Here is a 20,101-nt window from a genome sequence, read left to right as displayed (position 1 = left end):
ACTTCAAGTAGTGAAGAAGTAAACCTTGACACTGTGTATAAACACTGGAAGAGAAAATGTTCATAGCCAGTGGCAAGTGTCTGCCCCATCATTTAATCTGCCAGCTACTGGCCTGGGGTCTCATTCCAGTGACAGTGATTAGTGATCTCCTAAATCAAGAAAATAAACAAAATAATTTCGTTCAGGTGTCACAAAAAAAGGGAATATATATCATACATAAAGACACTAGATAAAAAGCTGTTTTCATGTCAAGCCAAGAGATATCTTTAATTTCAAGCATAAAGTGTAAACTTTATTTTATTTCATGCATCAATACTAATGATAAAATATTTGTTTCCTATATCAAGAAAATTGATAATTTTGTTTTATGCTTCAAAAGGAATAGATACATGTAAGATTCTAAAAGGCTACTGAAATTTTTGCAATGTTAATTTTATTTTTATTTGATTTCATATTAAATAAACATCTTAAGCAGTGCATCTTGTTAATTATCCCTTGTTTTAATATTCTCTCTTCTTCCTCCATACCTATGGTAACTTTTTAAAAATATATGTTATATCTAGCATTTTTGTTTCTACTGGTGGTGCACATCCACACATTACCTCAATATTGGTGCACATAACAAAATTTAGTCTGCACATAGATGGAAAAAATTGGAGAGAACATTGACCAGAAGAGAAGACTAGAAGACCTACTTACCTGTGTTCCTGATCGATCCTGATTTTCTGAGCTGTTCCTGTGCATTCCCGAGTTTCTGTCTCCTGCATTGTGTTCCTGAGTCCTTGTGTGATCCTGTCTCGTCCCTTGTTCGTCAGTGACATGGTGATGTATTAATTTTCTTGATTTATTGTATACCTACTAACCACCTGTATTGTTTGGAGTCCTTGGCTTCAATCCTATCTGTCTGTTAACATCTGAGTGCTTTATTGCTTGTTCGCTGTTATTGGTTGTGGGGTCCTTTGTTTAATAAACCTTGTTCTGTTTGTACCTTTATATTTGTCTCCTGGTACTTTAAAAAGAGTCATTATTATTTTTGAGCTATTACTTTTGGTGAGAGATGGTGGGGGTGGTGGGCGGGGGGCGGGAGGGTGTACTGGAAGGGAGTTTAAGGGCAAACACTAGCTCCCTATGTTATTGACCTGCTAGAGGGTTTGTGTTGTAATAGTGACCAGCTTAGCTGGTTAACACATTCACCTTATCTTTTCATGTAATTAAACATATTTACGGCTAAACTGATAAAAGATGTCCTCCATTTATGTGTAGATATAAGAAGTGACTGACTTATCCCACACACACATGCTTTGAGCAAGTCTTGACACAGTGAAGGGTTGGAGGAAGCTCTCAATTCCACCACCAAACCGAAGAGAGATGACTAGCATACCTCAGAAGCAGATTACCCACTCTCTGGGTACTGGAGATGACTCCTTGGTGACACTCAAAAATACTTCCCAAGAAATTTGCATTGGATTTGAATGTACCAGTGCACACCATCTATCCTTCCCATGGGCTCAAAGTAAGACAAGATACATTGCCACCAAATTACTGGTCTCCCTGTGTCCTGCACCTATGCCACAGGTCAACGCCACAAACCCAGCCAAGGGACCCTTCTGAGGTTGAAATAGGTGTACCGGTTGTCACATCAGGCAGGGCGCAGGCACCATTCTGCCCCAGTGATTGGGGCAAAGACATTGTGGACACCAGAGCTACAGGCTTGGTCATCCCCAAGCCTAGGATGCCAACTTTATAATTACACAAAACCAAACACCCTTGCCCCACCCCTTCTCTAAGCCCCCCCTCACTCACTCCAGCCCCTGCCTCAGTCACTCGCTCTTCCCCACCTTCATTCATTTTCACTAGGCTGAGGCAGGGGGTTGGAGTGAGGGAGGGGTGAGGGCTCCAGGGTGGTGGCAGAAATGAGGGATTCAGAGTGCAAAAGGGGACTCCAGGCTGGGGAAAGAGGTTGGGGTGTGGGCTGTGGGGTTGGGCTGGGCCTTAGGCGTGCAGGAGGGGGCTCCAGGCTTGGGGAGGTGGTTTGGGGTGCAGGCTCCAGGATAGAGTTTTGGTGTGGGAGGGGGCTCAGAGCTAGGGAAGGACATTGGGATGCAGGTTCAAGGAGGGAGTTTGGGTGCAGAAGGGGGCTCAGGGCTGGGGTAGGGAGTTGGGGTGCAGGAGGATGTGGAGGCTCTGGGAAGAGGCTCAGGGCTGGGGTAGGGGATTGGGGCGCAGGCTCAGGAAGGGAGTTTGGGTGCAGGTGGAGGTTCTGACCTGGGGGCAGGGGTGTGGGCTCTGGGAGGGGGCTCAGGGCTGGGGCAGGTGGTTGCGGTGCAGGGTCTGGGAGGGAGTTTGGGTGCAGATGAGGGTTCTGACATGGGGTAGGGGTGCAGATGGGGATGCTCAGGGCTGGGGCAGGGTGTTGAGGTGCAGGTTGGGGTTCCAACCTGGGGCAGGGAGTTGGGGGTGCAGACTCCAGCTGGGCTGCGCTTACCCCAGGTGCCTCCCAGTCACCAGTACAGCAGGGCTAAGGCAGGTTCCCTGCCTGCCCTGGCTCCACTACGCTTGGAAGTGACCAGCACGTCCGGTCCCTGGCAGTGGGGCCAGGCAGCTCTGCATGGTTCCTAGCCAATGAGAGCTGTGGAGCCGGCACTGGGGGCAGTACAGAGAGCCTCCCTGATTGTCCCAGTCCCTGCGCCTAGGGGCCAGAGGGAAATGCCTTGCAGAAGCTGCACCTAGCCAAGCAGCCTGCCTTAGCCCTGCTGTGCCACCAACTGGACTTTTAGCAGCCCAGTCAGGGTGCTGACCAGAGCTGGCAGCGTCCCTTTTTAACCAGCCACCTGTCAACTCTACCCAAGCCAGCACCACGTTTGGTCCCCAAAAGTGAAAGACGCCACCTGTGGGGTTCATGTTTCTAGAACTACTACACAAGGTCACCGTTATTTTTAATTAGAAAAAACAAGAAAATAAGTCACAAAAATGGACAGCAACGTAACACACGGTAAAGCGCGCGTCGCCCAGGACAACGGCTACAACTGCTTACAACTACCACGCTTCTATTTATAGCTCCCTCTCAGCCCGTCCTACCTGTACTTCCTTCCTGCGTCACTTCCGGAGCAGCCCAAGATGGCGGCTGGGCTGGGTGACAGGGACCCGCTGCTACGGCTGAGACGCCACCTGAGGGAGGAGGTAGAGCCCCAGGCTCTGCTGCTACAGCCTCCTCCCGGGGGAGCGGCTGGTAGGTGATTCCTGGAGCCTGTGGGGGACTCCGCCTTTAGCGCGGGGCGTGACCGCTGCCCGGGTGCAGGACGGCGCCTCCCCCTCTTCCCACGACCTTGGGAGAGGAGGGCGGGTCAGGCCCCGCACCCCCCTGTGCCGAGTAGCTTCGCGCGGGAACAGCGGTGTCTGCTGCGGGCAGGCGGGGGGCGGAGGGAGGCCCCTCCCTGGAATCCGGTGCGTGCGGGGAGGCGGCCAGTGATTTTCTTCGAGCGTGTTGTGCCTGCGGCGCAGGCAGAGCCAAAGGAGACAGGCAGGGAGAAGGAGCCTCAGGGCCGATGTGGGGAGGGGAGACGGTCACGCCCGGGCTGGCGGTGGCTGAGGTAGAGGTATGGTCTAGGGGAGACATTGAACTAGTTCTAGGAGTATTACATTGGAGGCAGCACTTTCTAAGCCTGCTCTACACTTAGATTTTAGGGGTTTAAGTGTGTCGTTTAGAGTTTTTTAATTGAAGTAGTTAACACTAGTAAAACTCTGGTGTGGCCACTATTATACCAGTATAAATGTGGCTCCTGCCAGTGCAGTTATTACGTGTTGTTGTTATTATTATGATTGCCGTATACCCTGCAATAACTACATCCACGGTACGGGTGTGTGTGCTGTGCGAGGGGGTGGTACCTCGAACTACACTTTCTCATGTGGACAAACCCCTTGTATGAGTTCCAGTAGCTGGCCCTGTCTGTCAGGGTATATACGCTCTGCCCCTTATGCCAGCCCGCCCTCCTCCCTCAATAGAGACAGCAGCTGAGGAGAGCTTATCAGTACTTTGTTCTTGTTAATTTTTAGGGGTGTCAGACATTGGGTTGCAGTAATTTATTCATTATGAAGCTATTAAAATATTAATAAGAGAAGGGAGGGTGATGAGGAAGAAGAACTGTACAGAAAGGGGAGGAAGAAAAAAATCAAACAGGTCTCACACCCTTGTTGTATAGCAGGGGTTCCCAAACTTGTTTCATGGCTTGTTCAGGGTAAGCTCCTGGTGGGCTGCAAGATGTTTTGTTTACCTGAGCGTCTGCAGGTATGGCCGCTTGCAGCTTCCAGTGGCTGTGGTTCGCTGTTCCCGGCCAATGGGAGCTGCAAGTGGCCATACCTGCAGATGCTCAGGTAAACAAAGCGTCTTGTGGCCCGCTAGGGTTTACTCTGAACAAGCTGCGAACCAAGTTTGGGAACCCCTGTTGTAGAGGATCTCAGAAATACAAGAATAGGATCTCAAAGCAGTTTTTTTAGGCAGCGTAAAGGCCCTGGAACTGTGGACCAAAGGGGATTGAGACAAAGAAAGGTTCCAAAGTGGTAAATTAGGTAAATTTAGTAGTAATCGATTTAGCAAATTATTATGCAAATCACAGAAAAATATAAAGTGAAGTAATATATATTACCATGGCAAGGGTGTTACTAACTGTTTAGTACTAGGGAACAGAGAGAGGCAAATCCAGAGCAGTTATAAATAATGTGCTTGTCATAATAAAGGAGGCTTAAAATATGTGAAATATTCAACCATGCAAATATTTCCACAGGTATTCCCATCAGTTTAGTTTATTCTAACAGTGTATGTGTCTTGTTTAATGAGTTGGTCTTTCAGCATCGCAGGTAAAAACATACACCCTTGTCTTCAAAACTGCATGCTCCTTTGCCTTCATATTGATTTTGTCTGCTCTAAAATTTGTAAGGTGCTCAGATCTTACAGTGAGAATGCTAGAAAAATCTAAATGTCCATGTAATCACTTTTTTACAGTAACTGAAGTACAGTTAATATCCTCTGCATATCCAGCTAGCTCCTGAAATTGAAAACTTGGCATGTGACACTGGTAGGAAGCACGGCCGGTGCAAGGATATTTTGCGCCCTCCAGTCTTACAGTTTATTTACAGTCCAAAATTTAATAAGACATTCACAGCCAGTGACTTAACAATATTTCCTATCACTGTGATGTGTAGACTACCAGTACCTATCAAAACACCTAACCAAATGCAAGATAGGTGAGCAGCTAGGACAAGTATTTCATAGGCTTCTACATGTCCATGTGCAGAAGAGCTCTTTTGCAGTTGGGCAAGACCCTGGCCTCAGTGAATTTGTCCCAAGTGGTTATACAGAGTATTTATAATAGCTCAGTGTCTGTCAACATAAGCTAGTGATCAAGTTTTGGTATATCAGGTATTCTAACCGTTTAGAATTCCAGACCCAGTTCAAGGAGACAGTCGAGCATATGCTGTGCTGTAACCTATTGCTCATCATGATTTGGTGTAAAACAAGTCATGGAGGGAGTGCCTCAGACTTGAGGAATAAGTTCTGTTTTGACAGTCCAGCCCAGGAAGCTGCTGGTCAGTGAACACTTCATAAAATTTAACTCCAATCAAGTTTGGGTCATTTCCAAGTACAGTGGATCAGTACATTTGTTGTCCTCTGCCATCAGAGAGGGCTTGGAGTGCCCTACTACTGAGTCTAAGTTCAGTATTCAAAAGTTATAAGCCCGTTATATTAATTTAGGACTATATGGGCCCAAAGAATTAAATGTGTTAGCCTAACCCTGAAACTGTCCAACACTAAACAAGATTCAGGGTTTGGTATCCCTTAGCCTGCTTAGAACCATGGCACTATTAAAAATCTATTACCCATTAAAGAAAGTACAGCGAAAATAGTCAAGGCATTTAAAATGTAGAGTATTAATAAGGGGTTCATTTTAACAACCTTTTCCCCCTTTCCATTTAGCAGGAGAGAGCTTTTAGAAAGATCCTTCCCCCCCCACTCTTTTTTTTTTTTTTTTTCTTTTTGACAGTCTCCCTCCTGGTACTACAGATGGCCATAACTATCCTTTTTGGGGAAAAGAGGTTAGTTGAGATGGGCTGGAGCTGCTACTGTTGCTAAACTCCAATCCTGCTTCTTAAAAGACAAAACAAGACACACTCACATGGGAAAAGAGAGGAGTGAGCAAAGACAGAAAACGTAGGTTTGGTCTCTGACTTTCACGTGCAACCTCACTTCTGGAAAAATGCAGGCACAAAACAGGGTCTCATTAGCCACTTTGAGACCTGGCAAACCTATACCAGCAGTAGGCCATCTAGGTGCTGCCTTTCTGGTCACAGACCTACAGCAGTGATGCAAAATATGCAGCCTAGACCAGCAAAGGCAGATCTTTTAGACAAAAGAAAAGAGGAGAAGGTACAAAAGAGAAGAAATAAAGCAACGTGTGCATGCATCTATGAGAGACAGACATCACCCCTCCTCCCCAAGTAGTGGTAGGATTTAGCTGGAGCGGGTAGGTGTGGAGATGTCTTGTGTCCCTCTCTCTGGCCCAGGCTGGTCAGAACATCTCTCAGGATTAGGATAAAGATCTGGCGTCCCAGGAAACAGTGATAGCGGCAGCAATGATGGGGAAGCTCACTCCTTCCTCTTCTCTTGTTTTTCAGTCAGCCTGCCAGCATTTCCCTCAAAATTGCTTTTTGAGGCCATCAAAAGGGAGTGATGTGTGAAATACTAACCAGATAGGCCTAATTTTGAACACACCAATTTCAGTCCATTGAATTCTGATCCCACACTTGTTTGTCGGGTATGATCTTAACACAGTCCTTGAGTTATATCAGTAGACCTGTTTGTTTGGACTAATTTCATCTGCTTTCCCAACATTTGTTAGAGGTTATTATAACACTTTATGAACTTTCACTTATTTTACAGTTGAGGTCATAATTAGGGTAAATTCATAGGGCCCATATATTACAACATACCTGCTTCACAAATCGACATGTTAATGGTGTTGAAGAACACAGTAATCAGATTGTTTAAGCAATTAGGTATTGAAAATGAATCACTCATCTGTATATAAACTTTTTATTAAAAGCTTCCAGTCAGAACAGCTTTGTAAAATTAAGTGTGCTGCATAGTGTTTTATTAATGCAAACATACAATTTAAGTTTGAAAGTAACCAATTTATGTGCTTGATGTATAAAATGACAGAACTACTATACCTGAGCAATAATATATTTGAGGCATCATGATAAATAAAATATATCTCAAATTTACATATATACCCATGCAGAAACTGTAGGAATTTTTTAAAACAAGAAAATGTTGAAAACCCTGAGCCTGTGGAAAGTCTCCCTTTTTGTTATTTGAGAATATTTCTTGCTCTCATTAGATCTGAAAGGTTAAAATTAAGAGACTTACTCAAGCGATCAACTTATTCTTCCAGCTAGTTCAAATAATATGAGTATAATTTTAATTTGATGGGTGACTTACGTTGCATGATTTGAGTCAGGGCCGGTGCAAGGCTATTTTGCACCCTAGGCAAAACTTGTGCCTCCTGCCTCTCCTCACCCCAGAGCATGCATTATAAACGTTCAAAAATGAATACTTCATAATGTGGCATTGTTCATTAGAATTAATACACTTTTTTGGCTTGAAAATTTATTAATTTCATTATTTAGTCTACATATCTATCTGCCATGAGGCTGCATCAACTGATAACGAAAAGAAATGAAATTTTATTCCGTTCAGTTCTTTTTCTTGTTCACTATTAAAAGTAAAGGATAGAGAATACATGTCACTTACTGAGTCACTATTTGAATTTCCTCAACTGTTTGACGTAAACATTAAGAGATCAAGATGACTGCTTAATTTTAAGGAAATGTTGATTGTAATCAGAAATACACCCTTTTTAGTAACGTATAGTTCCTTCTTTCATATCAAAATCTACTACATTTTATTCTACCTTTAGAATATCCTATTATTGTTAATAAAAGTTATAAAATTAGAATGGCGGATACTCTGTCATACAACAACTGACAATATCAGTTTGACAAATTTCAACAACCTGCACATGATAAACATATAAACTAAAATATTTAACATACACACACAATTGACACAAAGTATTAGCGAAATGATGCAGCAGCAGTTGCCAGAGTCTTAGATCTGAAACAACTCAACAAAAATAGTTAGTCTCAGTCGAAAACCTCCGAAAACTAGTAAACTTAGCATTATAAACAGCCTGTCAGAACAGGTAACGGCTGTGGGTGACGAGAAAAATGACATCATTGCCACTTTGTACCGAGGTGAAGCAGTACGCTTGTGCCCGCAATGCAGAGCTGGCTTATGTAGGGTTACCATATTTGGATACGATGTGATTGTCAGAGGGGGAGGATTTGGCCCTGAAACAATAACAATAAAATGTGGCCTGTGAAAAAGTTTGAGAAACCTTGACTTAAATTTCTTTAGTGACATGATGTAATATTCAGTATTGCCAACCTCAAACATTCAGGACTCATGAGTTGGGCCCCCACAAAATCACTCGATATCTGACCTGTCAGTCCTCATCCTCAAAGGAAACCTGCAAAACACTTTTCAAAAGATGAGCCCAGGAGCTTGAATTCAAAACGTTGCTAGACATTAAAAATCATGATCTTCATAAAGATACTGGATTTATGGTTAATTACAACAACCTGCAGCCCACTAATCCCAGGACAAAAGGGGAGATTACAAGAGAGTTAATGGGCTACTTCACCTTGAATGGTCCCCTTGAATATGTGCTAACCTATCTGTTAGATTTAGTATTTAGCTGTGATACTGTTAGTACCTTTTCAGACCTGAAGAAAAGAACTCTGTGTAGCTAGAAAACTTGTCCCTCTCACGAACAGAAGTTGGTCCAATAAAAGATATCACCTCATCTACTTTCTCTCTTTAAAATAATGTGACAGCACAAAGGATTGTATAAAATCGTGTGTCCCTGTAGTTAAACCCCATCACCCTGGTCCTTTTCAAGAGTTCATAGTAATAAGTAAGTTCAATAACAGATTTGCAGACCTTTGACTCACTACTTAAAAATGACCTGACAGCTTTCCAACAACTGCTGAAAAGTGCTTTTTTGAAATGTTCTTTATAAAATAGGTCCCTCCCATATGATTTCATATTGTAAAGTTTGTCTTTAAGTTTAAACTAATATTTACTGAAACTTCTGTTTCTAGTTGACATTGACTCCGCTTACGCATAATATATTTCCCACTTTACTAATCACTTCCTTATGTGGAAAGTGTGAAACCAAAAATCTTGGCATGATTTTTCTAGTTATGTAGCTGTGTTCTATAATCAGTTGAATTACTTTTTAAAATGTTAACTACATTAATTTATTTGTATGCTGTGGCTTTCTGAACAGTTTAAAGAGCAGGATACATCATTGCAGCAGGAATTGTTTTCTTGATTTAAACACTGCAAATAAAAAAAGTTGGGGTGTATTTTTGAAAGCTAGGTTGATGCAAATATCAAGTATTTAATCATGTAACTTTTAATAGGTTGTTTTCTCATAGATATCCCAGATTAATCCATACAGGGAAATACAACTAGAAAGTCCGGGGGGGCGGGGTTTGATCTGTTGAGGCTTGGCCCATGCGACATGAGGGGAAGAGGACCCCAAGTGGCTGCAATTTACAACTCCCAGGTTCAGGTCATCAGCCTAGGGGTTGGTGCCACGAAAGTTTCCTGCCAAGCCAGTCAGACAGCGATGGTCAGGGACATTTCCCGGGAACCCCACTCTGCCTGGTTGCCATGGTCCACAGGAGCACCCCTCCTAGTCCTGTACCGCCTCCCATTGCTGCTCCCAGGGCAGGAGCCAATGCCGGGCTCTGGCGATCTGCGGGGGATAAAGGCGGCGGGCAGCATCCGAGAGCGCATCCGCTGCCTCCCTGGGGTCCAAGTTACCCAGCTCCCTGTACCGCGAGGCCTGAAGCAACTCCCCCCCTCCCACTCCAGCTGCTGCTGTGTGGGGAAGCACCCGGCCAGAGGCACACGGGCTAGAGAGCGATGGGAGCCGAGAAAGTTGGAGCCTGGGGAGGAGGTGGCTGTGCACTCATATGCTGCCCGCCGCCTCTGTCCTCCACAGATCGCCAGACCCCTCTGGGAGGGACAGTGGCAGCAACGGCGGCTCACACGCCTGGGAGTCGCAGAATCTGAGCGTGGTGAGGGAGGAGCGGGGGGGCACCCCACCCCTCCCGGGGATGATCTCCTGGAGCGAATGCATGCAGGCAGCAGCCCCTGTGTGCTCCGCCCTCGCCGTGCTCTGGCTCTGTGGCTCCCAGGAGTGTGAGCTGCTGCCGCTGCCCCTCTCGGAGCAGGCCCAGCCCCACGCCCTGGAGGCGGTTCACATGCCCGGGAGCCGCAGAGCCCGAGTGCATGGGTCTGCCGCCCGCGTGCATTTGCTGCACCCTGCAGGAGCTCCCCGGGGGGGGAGGAGGGGCTGCCGGACTGCAGCCTGGGCAGGAGGGATGGGGGGGCACGGCTGCTCCCCGCTAGCAGCGCCACTGCCTTTGCGGGGCTGCTCCCCCTCCCCCCCCCATGCCGCGCCGGCTCCTCCATGGCTGGGGCTCACTGCCCCCACAAGCTGACGCTCTGGCTCTCCGGTGCCTCCAGAAGGCGGCTCCTCCCTGCTGAGCCAGGGCACCGCTTTTTGGCACCCTCAACCACTTGGCACCCTAGGCGACCGCCTAGTTCGCCTCAGAGTTGCACCGGCCCTGGTAGGAAGATGATCTATGGGGAAATTCAGCTTGCAAACATCAGTTAATGAAAATGGATGCAAAGAAATTAATGTGTGGAACACTGGTCTTACCTTTCCATGTGTGTCTTTCATATCAAACAAATATATTCTTTCATTATAATAGGTGATTCTTAAGCGGTTAAATAACCTTTTCAGCAATGTAAACAGCTGTTAATGTTTCTGTCAAGATACACAAACAGAGCATATGCTGGTTGTTTACTTTTTTATCAAAAGGCACCTTGCTTCGTTTTTGTTTTTATTTCAGGAAATGTGCAGAACCTTTTTAGAATACTTCCTTTTTAATTCAAAATAAATTTTTACAGTGAATACGTTAATCTCTAAAGAAGAATGAATTAGAAGGATTAAGTGTCCTATTTTATTTTAATAAAACGATACTCCATTTACTGATGGTTATAATAAAGTAATCATTGTTTCATTTCCAGAAGAATCTACAAATGTGGAGAAAAAAGAGAAGCCTCTTCCCAGACTTAATATTCACTCTGCATTCTGGATTTTGGCATCAATTGCTGTGACATACTATGTTGAATTCTTTAAAACTATTAAAGAGACCATTCAAGCAGATAGGTAAGGGATCCTCTTCTTAAAAAGAAAAGTTCTATGTATGTCTTCAACATCATATACAAAACATTGTATTTCTAAACTTTGCATTATTACTGTAGATTTCATCTTTGTGAAATTAAAGTTAATTTTTCCATACAAGCTTTACAAGATTCTTCTTGTACAGTAACACAGGACCCTGTAATCGAATTATAGTATGTTATTTTGCTATAGTGCATGGGATCAGAATTTAGAACTTGCTCTGTCTTTTGGTCCTATATTGATTGGGTAGCATGTTGGGTACATTTTTGGAAAGGACATATTGTGTCTTCCTTTGGCTTTGTAGAAACTTCTCTGCCTGTTTTTGGAAAATTTATTTGAGATTGAAAGAAGTTAAGACCTTTAATCAGGGATGGCTTACTGTACCCTTGAGAGTGAGGGAAAGGGAATCAAAATGTAAAGAAGGAGATAGATGCCAAAGGCTAAAAAGGTAATATTTATTTTCATGGCTATTTGTCCTATGGCATTAGTTTACAGAGCTAATGTATTTGTGCGTGGGGTTAAGTTGAAACCATTAATTCAAAACATCCATTGGTTTGAAAGGAGCAAATTGAAGATTGGGCCTTTCAAATATTTTATAAGGCCTCAGTTGTGGAACCGCGCTTATGTGCTTAAACTTTACTACTATGAATAACACTGCTCTATACCCAAAATGCTTCTGAAATAAATGTAGTCCAACTTTACTAATTCTGGGTCACTGAGAACGAAAATGATGCTTAAAATTGTTGATTGGCTCTAGTTTTCAAGATATGCTATTGGGTCCGTATATACGACCCTTGACTTGGGAATGGCGGAGGATAAGTGAGTTACAAAGGGAAGGGATCTCAGTTTAAACCAGAAATGACTAAAATACATCTTTGACTGCATCTATGAATAAATCTATGACTGGGTTTGGACAGTACTTGCTTTTTAGGCAAAACAAAGAATGCTGCAATCTGAAGCTGGTATTGCGTCATACATGATATGAATTGCATTATGTTATTCCTAGAAGTCATGGATGATGCAATCATAGCGAAGCTTACATCATTCTGCTGAACAAATTGCCCTATATCAGCTCTAGAAATCATACAGTGTCGTGCTCTCTTATTTGTCAGTGTTTGATTTTGCAAAGGGACACATTTCTGTTTAGCCAAAGTGAGCAGAGATGCCTCGTACTTGTGTGAACAGTGCAGATAACTTCTGCTATGTTTGTGGTGAAGTGACTTTTGCATGACAAAAGCGCAGTATAACCACTATGGTTAAGAAAGCCTATCACCTTTATTTTGGCTGCAAAATTGGAGATCAGGACAAGAGGTGGGCCCCACACATATGCTGCAACATTTGTGCAACAAATCTTCGCCAGTGGTTGAACAGGAAAAGGAAATCTATGCCTTTTGCAGTGCCAATGATTTGGAGAGAGCCAACAGATCATACCAGCAACTGTTACTTCTGCATTGTGCCTCCAGTGGGGAAAGGTGTGTCAAAGAAGAAAAAGTGGCCTGTGCATTATCCAAACATTCCGTCAGCTATACGCCCAGTACCCCAGGGAGAAGGACTGCCAGTTCCTGAGGCACCAGAATCATTCTCACTTGAGTCAGATGAGGAAGAGGAAGAGGATGAAACTTCTGGTCCTGAACCATCAATGTCACAGGACCCACATTTTCTCCCATCCTCCTCCTCTGAACCACACCTCCTAACACAAGGTGAACTGAATGACCTTGTCAGGGATTTGGAACTACCCAAGAGAAAGGCAGAGCTGTTGAGCTCCAGACTACAGCAGTGGAATCTCCTGGCAGGCTATCAGGGCAAATGGAGCCCATTAATGCTTGCACACTATTGCTGGACAGTGACAAGAGATGCTCCATTTAATGAATACAAGAGACAAGCCAAGAAGCGCCGAGTAGACACTGAACAGGACTAAACTATGTACATAATAGTTTTTTGCCTTTTGTTTCATAATAAATTTTATTTCTATAACCCGTTTGCTGATTTTTAAAGTGTTACATAAACAGGACAGGTGAAATATCATGTAAAGCAACCATAAACACATGAAAAGACCTAGGTTTACAATTTATGATTAAAACTCTACTATCTACACAATATACATAGACATAAAATGTAAAAACTTAAATATCTTAGAAACAGTAGCCAATCAGTTGTTTTAATTGTCATATTTGAATTCAGCACATCAAAATACATAATAAATATCGCATTTTATCTATGAAGCAGACGACTTCTCAAAAATTGTAGACCAGTGTAATTCATTGAGTTCAGTGGGACTACTCATAGTAATAAAGTGCATATTTGCAGGATTGGTGTCAGAGACTGCAGGCTCATCAGTAGAATTACCAGTTTAGGATCAGATCAATATCTTTCTTCCTGAATAGAGTAGAAAGACCTAACTAGATTATAGGAATGCACTAACACCTTTGCATTGTTTTCATTTGGGCTGGTGCATGATGAGCAGTTTTGAAAATCTGACCCCAGACGTGGTTAAGAGTCCAAATCTGTGCTGAGCTGTTCTCAGTCCCCCATGATTTGAGAGCACTTAGCTCCTAGCAGAATAAGGTCCCAAATGTCCCCTTGTCTCTACCTGTGCACACTGAAGACCTTTGCTAAAATATTTCAGAGCAGGTGATCTCTTGGACAAAGACAGTTGCTCTGCTGTCTGTTGGGTTTAGTAAATTCAACTGAGGTGACTATAAATTCACTTCATTTGTGAAGCTGAGCATATTTGAACTCTATTTGGACATATTTCACCAGAAAATAATTTTAAAAATTGGGTCTTACCTCCTAGAATAAAATTAGCACCTATAGTCCATAATTTGTTAGCTTTCTAAGTTCCATACCATTGAGTTCCATACACTGTTATGCTTGGATTTAAAATAATTTTTCCTTATGGTTTTGTTTAGCCAGTGTATTAAACTGTTTGACTTTATTAGAATCCTGTAATGAGTTTGTAGATGTGAAAGTTTATTAAAACATTTTACTAACTTTCAGTATGAGAATGATCTGAGAAAATACTGTGTTTTAGCAATTGAAAACAAGATAATACTGTGTATTAAAAAAAACTTTTTTCCAAGGGTTGCAGTACAGCAGAACTAAGTGGAGTTAAACTTAGTTAATTCAGGAAGGCTTCTCATAGACTTTAAGGTCAGAAGGGACCATTATGATCATCTAGTCTGACCTCCTGTACAATGCAGGCCATACAATCTCACTCATCCACTTCTATAACAAACCCCTAACCTACGTCTGAGTTACTGAAGTCCTCAAATTGTGGTTTGAAAACCTCAAGCTGCAGAAAATCCTCCAGCAAGTGACTAGTGCCCCATGCTGCAGAGGAAGGCGAAAAATCTCCAGGGCCTCTGCCAAGCTGCCCTGGAGGAAAATTCCTTCCCGACCCCAAATATGGTGATCAGTTAAACCCTGAGCATGTGGGCAAGACTCACCAGCCAGCACCCAGTGTTTGATAATGTTCAGTGAAAAGCTCAGAACTTCACTTTATATAAGAACTACACAGTAAACTGTCATATAAAATACAAGTGTAGTGTTTATCCTCTGGCTTGGGGATGTGGTAACTCTAAACTAAATACTTTTGCCAATATAGCAGTATCAGTAAGAGGGTTGTTTAAAGGGGGTGTGTATGGTGTTTTTTGTTTTTTTTTTTATATTTCTGATTCAGAAATATATCAGCAAAAGTCAAGAATAGATCCAATTATTAAAGTGGCATAATTCTTTTGGTAGTATAGTTTATTTCACTCTGACGATTGGTGTAAGCTATACCAGCAAAAGCACTTTTGATCCATATAGCTATATGCTAAATCTATTCTAGTGTAGACCTGGCATGAGCCTAATTATTTACAACTCTCTTAATCTGACAATGCTTGCTTAACAAAAAGAATTGTTCCAGTACATTTATACACTGCAGAGTAGATCTTCTCTAATTCCCCCTAATTACTGAGACTCACTGAAAGTAACTGAATTTTGTGAATTATTGTGATACATTATTCTTGCTGTTATCATGTATCATAAGACATGCTTAAGTAATTTCTTTGTTTTAGACAGATGCGTTGTATTTTGTGAAAGTAATGTACTCTTAGTAACATCAGCGTTTGCTACAACACAGTAAAAATCTATGAAGTAAGGCGCTACTGTGAATTAGAGTGATGGATAATAGCATGCAAAATGAAATTTTGCTGTATTTAATTTGTTTATTTCCTTGCAGTTGGTGCATTGTTCTCGGCAGCTGTTTGTTGGTTGCGAGCTTAGCTATTGCTTTTTACTGCATAATATATCTAGAGTGGTATTGTGGAATTGAGGATTATGATGCCCAGTATCCAGTACTGATACCTGTCACAACTGCCACTTTTATTGCAGCAGCAGTTTGGTAAGTTAAAGTGCTTCAGAAATACATAAAACTTTTACAAAACCTGAATAGGGATACCAGTGATAATGCCAACAGCCTCTTGAATTTAGAAGCACTAGTGGACACTGATAGAATGGTCACTTCTGTAGATTTTGGTCAAGTCCAGTAATGTTGCTCACATCCTGAATTAGTTCTGTTTAGCATAAAGTTCTTATTTTCATTAATATTCTTGGAGATCATGGATCAGATTCTGCCACCCTTATTCCGGTTTACCAGTACCTTGTTTCATGAGTAGTCTCCTGTAGATCAAATGGTCTTTATATATGGTAATTATTTCTTTTTTTTTTTATGTAAATGTGGTAGACCTGGCCTTGTCTCTAAAAACCTTAAAACAAAATCTTATCAAAAATACAACAGTATACATTGTTGAAAAAGTAAAAAATGCCAGATCAAGGTGGTAAACCTATGAAAAGAATAAACTACTACTGAAACAAAAATTTTAGACATCATACTTCCATCATTTTTGGGTTACATTTTCCTTTTTATTGAAAAAGTTAATTCCTAATTGTTGGAAAGCTGTGATTGCAGACTGGAACTGAGGCCTGTAGTGGACTAAATATACAATTTTGACCATTTCTGAGTGTACTGGGTCTTCTGTTTTTTCCAAGTGTTACAAAGATAGACAAGTCCTTTGCTGGTTTTGTTAAATAAAAGATGATTGTTAAAAATAAAGCTGAGAATATAGTGTATAACTGACAAGTTAGGACAAAACTAAATACTCTCTATGTACAACTGTTTTTCAAGGTGGAAACTACTTCAAATTGCTTTATAGCCAAACCAGTGGTCAGTACCGATAGCTTTCATCAAACTTGCCAAACACTACTTTAAATAATAAAATTTCAATATATACTCTGAACTCTGGCTTTTTTAGAAAGCTTATAAATGCTTGAAAAATAACTTGGCTTTTACTGAAGTGCTACAGCCTGACACCTTGCTTTATATAATGCTAAACTCTTATTCATAGTCTATAACAATTGTGCATGGATGCAGAAAAAGAAATCTGCAAAACAACTAGTTTGTGTATTCCTTGCTTTCCAATTCAATTTAAAAAAGATGGAGCCAATTTTGAAAGTTTCACTATTGCATGAGTTTTCAGACAGTGCCAATAGGTGACCTTATGACACACATTTTGCAAAACTTGAAAACAAAAGGGAGGTGAAAGAAGCAACATGATCACACTTGGCTTAAAATTTCTTTTTTTTGTTGCTTAAGTCAAATTTTATTCTCAGGTTATACAAGGATATCTTGGAGTTCTCTTGTCAGTTAATTCATGATCAAGGTTGCTTAAATGGGTGATCTAAAAGCTTTTCATAACTGCCAGCCCTGAACACTATCTGAAAATCAAATTGCTCATCTTACTTCCTACATAAACAGACAATTAAAAGTTCCTTATACTGATGCTCTCTCTTCCATGGCTGTAATATTTGTTGTATAGGACAATAATTAATCGCTGTTTTGTTGGGAGGGTTTCTAGTAAACCAAGGAATTGTGGCACAGGTGTGTAACAGCATGGCGCCACTTCTATAGAGTTGTCTTTTACACAATAACAAAATTGATTGTGTAGAAGGAGACTTTTTTTTCTTTTTACAATACTGTTTTCAAATTTATCTTTCAAGATTGGGGTGTAGAGTCCTTAATCTTACTTCTGGTACAATATGCCAGATATGTACATGATATAGTACATGACATTAAAACTACTAAAAAAAAATAATTAAACTTCTTGTTTTTATTTCCAGTTTCAACATTGCCTTATGGCCTGTATGGTCATTTCTCACTCCTCTGTTGCTGTTCACTCAGTTTATGGGTGTTGTGATGCTTGTGTCACTGCTGGGATGAGTCACCTAAGGTAACACTTTTTTTTAAATATCTGTGTACATCCACAAACTTGTCTTTTGAATTATACTAACTTTCATTTGATAAACCAATTGCACTCTAACGTGAATGCAAGAAACAGAACTCTAACAAGTTTAGTCAATATATCTTGTTTGTAAATTAGTCCTTATGCAAAATATCCAGTTTTAACATGCTGTAAACTAATCCCTTCTCCCCCTTCATTCCTGAATTGTTTTTCAACTTTCAGAAATGAGCCAGAGTTGGAAGTTGTCACAGCTGTGTGGGTGCTAGTGGGGTAGAGATGTTGGGTAGGTGGTATATCAGTGTGTGTCCTGTGCTTTGGCCATAGCATAGGAAAGAAATGGACTGTAGAATAGGGCTAAGTGGCTTGTCAGGGAGATGGATCGCTGTTTGACAGTGAGTGAACACTGCTGGCATTTTAGCTGGCTGAAAGGAGGAGTGGCAGCTGCAGGTAGAGATGGGGACTAAAAGCAGGGATTGCAGAGCATGCTGTCTATAGAGCATTGGAGTGAGGTGGGACTATTGTTAACCTCTGAAGAACTAAGTTCCCACTATGCCATTAACATAGCCTTAAAATCAATACGTATATTGGCAAATATGCAAAAAACAAAGTCCCTAACTAAAATGTTACCTCAAGGGAAAAACTTGGCCCAAAGTGTATTAAAATTCCCAGTGATCCCTGTAAATGCGGTATTAGAGCACTAGTGATTTGAGAAGAACATTGCAGTATTTTTTCTTTTCCCTCAAGCAACATAAACTCTTCACTTAAACCTTTTCCCATCCTGTGCACCTCACGTTCAAGGACAGGGGAAACTTTTAGGTTTCCTCCGCCATTTCTCCCACATACTTGTGTATCTTATTTCCCATATTCCACATGCTCTGGTAACTGAGGGGAGTTTTTTCACCCTTACCTAAAACATTATCAGTCTGGATTGTAAGCAGTAGAGACCAATGAATTTAGACATCGGGAACTTTTGGCCAAGTGGCTGAAAGTTTATTAAATCAGAACAGGATTACTTTTGGGGGCAATCTGTCCTAGTAGCAAAGGAAAATGGAGAAAATTATTGACACCCATTTGTTACCATTTCTCCCCTTTTTTGATGCTCAAATCCAGAGCGTTCCATTCCTAGGTCTTATTCCGCCCACTTAAACAATAGCCTTTCTTTGTCAGCAATCCAGAATGATTTGAGAAACCACTAAACCTCATGAGGTGGCTCATGCTTGCTGCAAGTGAGCCACCTTTTCTAAGGGAAAAGAATTTCCCCTTGCAGATTTGAGACAACCACCCCAGTAACTACCCTCCTGAAAAGGGGATCTGACAAGCTGTACAACCCAAAATTGTGATACTCTGAAAGTAAAGCAAACAAACAAAAAATCCAAGCTACACAACACAAACCACATATATCCATGTCAGTTCAGCAAACAGTTTATACCAGCTGGTGTAGCCAAGAAAGAGGCCCTCTTCTGTTTAGCCTGGCTCTTTATCCAATAATAGCTCCCCTCCTAGAGAAGCTGGTTCGCTGGCTGGCTGACTGTTGTTACAGGGCAGCTTAGTTTGTTAGCCTGTCCTCTGCCCCCTTCCCTGTAAACCCACTCTAAGAAGGCCAGCATGCCTTTATGTGAACACAGCGATGAAGAATGTAATGTACTCTTTCAGTCTCGGTCGCTAACTCTAAAGCTACCACATCTGAGATAACGAATAGTTCTGGCAATATGTAATGCTGGTTTTGCTTTTGTTTGCACCAAAGAACTAAAATAGTATAACTAAATCCTTACTTTTCTTTGAGTTTCTAGGTATCAAGAAATCTGCCTTTGCAAGGAAGTAACTAACTTGGTTCGCTACACTGTGTGCGAAGTTTAAATACTATGGGTTCCTTGTGAACCTCTGCTGAAAAACATGGCAATATTGTATTTCAGAACTTCAATATCACATGAAGAGTCTGATTCACATTTACAAAAGCAAATCAATTCAACATTCATGCCAGTTCCATCTGTCACTAGCCATGTTATTGTTGGAATGTGTAGGGGGAAAGGGGGTGCATGTGCTGCAATGCTCAGAAGCTACTAGACTGAGTTAAAGAACTGATCAAATTAAAAGCAGCAAAGAATCCTGTGGCACCTTATAGACTAACAGACGTTTTGGAGCATGAGCTTTCGTGGGTGAATCTGAAGAAGGGGGTATTCACCCACGAAAGCTCATGCTCCAAAACGTCTGTTAGTCTATAAGGTGCCACAGGATTCTTTGCTGCTTTTACAGATCCAGACTAACATGGCTACCCCTCTGATACTGATCAAATTAAGATGTCACTAAAGAGTCATAGAAGGGTCTGTTGTTAGTAGCAGATGTCTGGAATGGGAAGTTAGTTGGATAACACATTTCTTCTGAATAGTTGACATTGACAAGAACTTTCAACTTGAACAGCACAAGTGAATTCGGAACACA

At 41.8% G+C, this 20,101-nt stretch overlaps 1 protein-coding gene across 1 annotated transcript; it reads left to right on the top strand.

Annotated features, from left to right (window-relative positions):
• The first annotated feature begins 3,089 nt into the window (after positions 1–3,089).
• Positions 3,090–19,747, top strand: TMEM128 (transmembrane protein 128). The gene is made up of 5 exons (XM_050948107.1): positions 3,090–3,229; positions 11,225–11,366; positions 15,604–15,765; positions 17,541–17,650; positions 19,453–19,747. Exons 1-4 carry the CDS (start codon positions 3,118–3,120, stop codon positions 17,638–17,640), a joined length of 516 nt encoding a protein of 171 aa, XP_050804064.1. The 5' UTR covers positions 3,090–3,117; the 3' UTR covers positions 17,641–17,650; positions 19,453–19,747.
• The last annotated feature ends 354 nt before the right edge of the window (positions 19,748–20,101 follow it).

Source organism: Gopherus flavomarginatus, chromosome 3 (genome assembly GCF_025201925.1).
Source record: "Gopherus flavomarginatus isolate rGopFla2 chromosome 3, rGopFla2.mat.asm, whole genome shotgun sequence".
Taxonomy (NCBI): domain Eukaryota; kingdom Metazoa; phylum Chordata; order Testudines; family Testudinidae; genus Gopherus; species Gopherus flavomarginatus.
The sequence above is the reverse complement of the archived record's forward strand: the minus strand, read 5'-3'. Positions and strand labels throughout refer to the sequence as shown.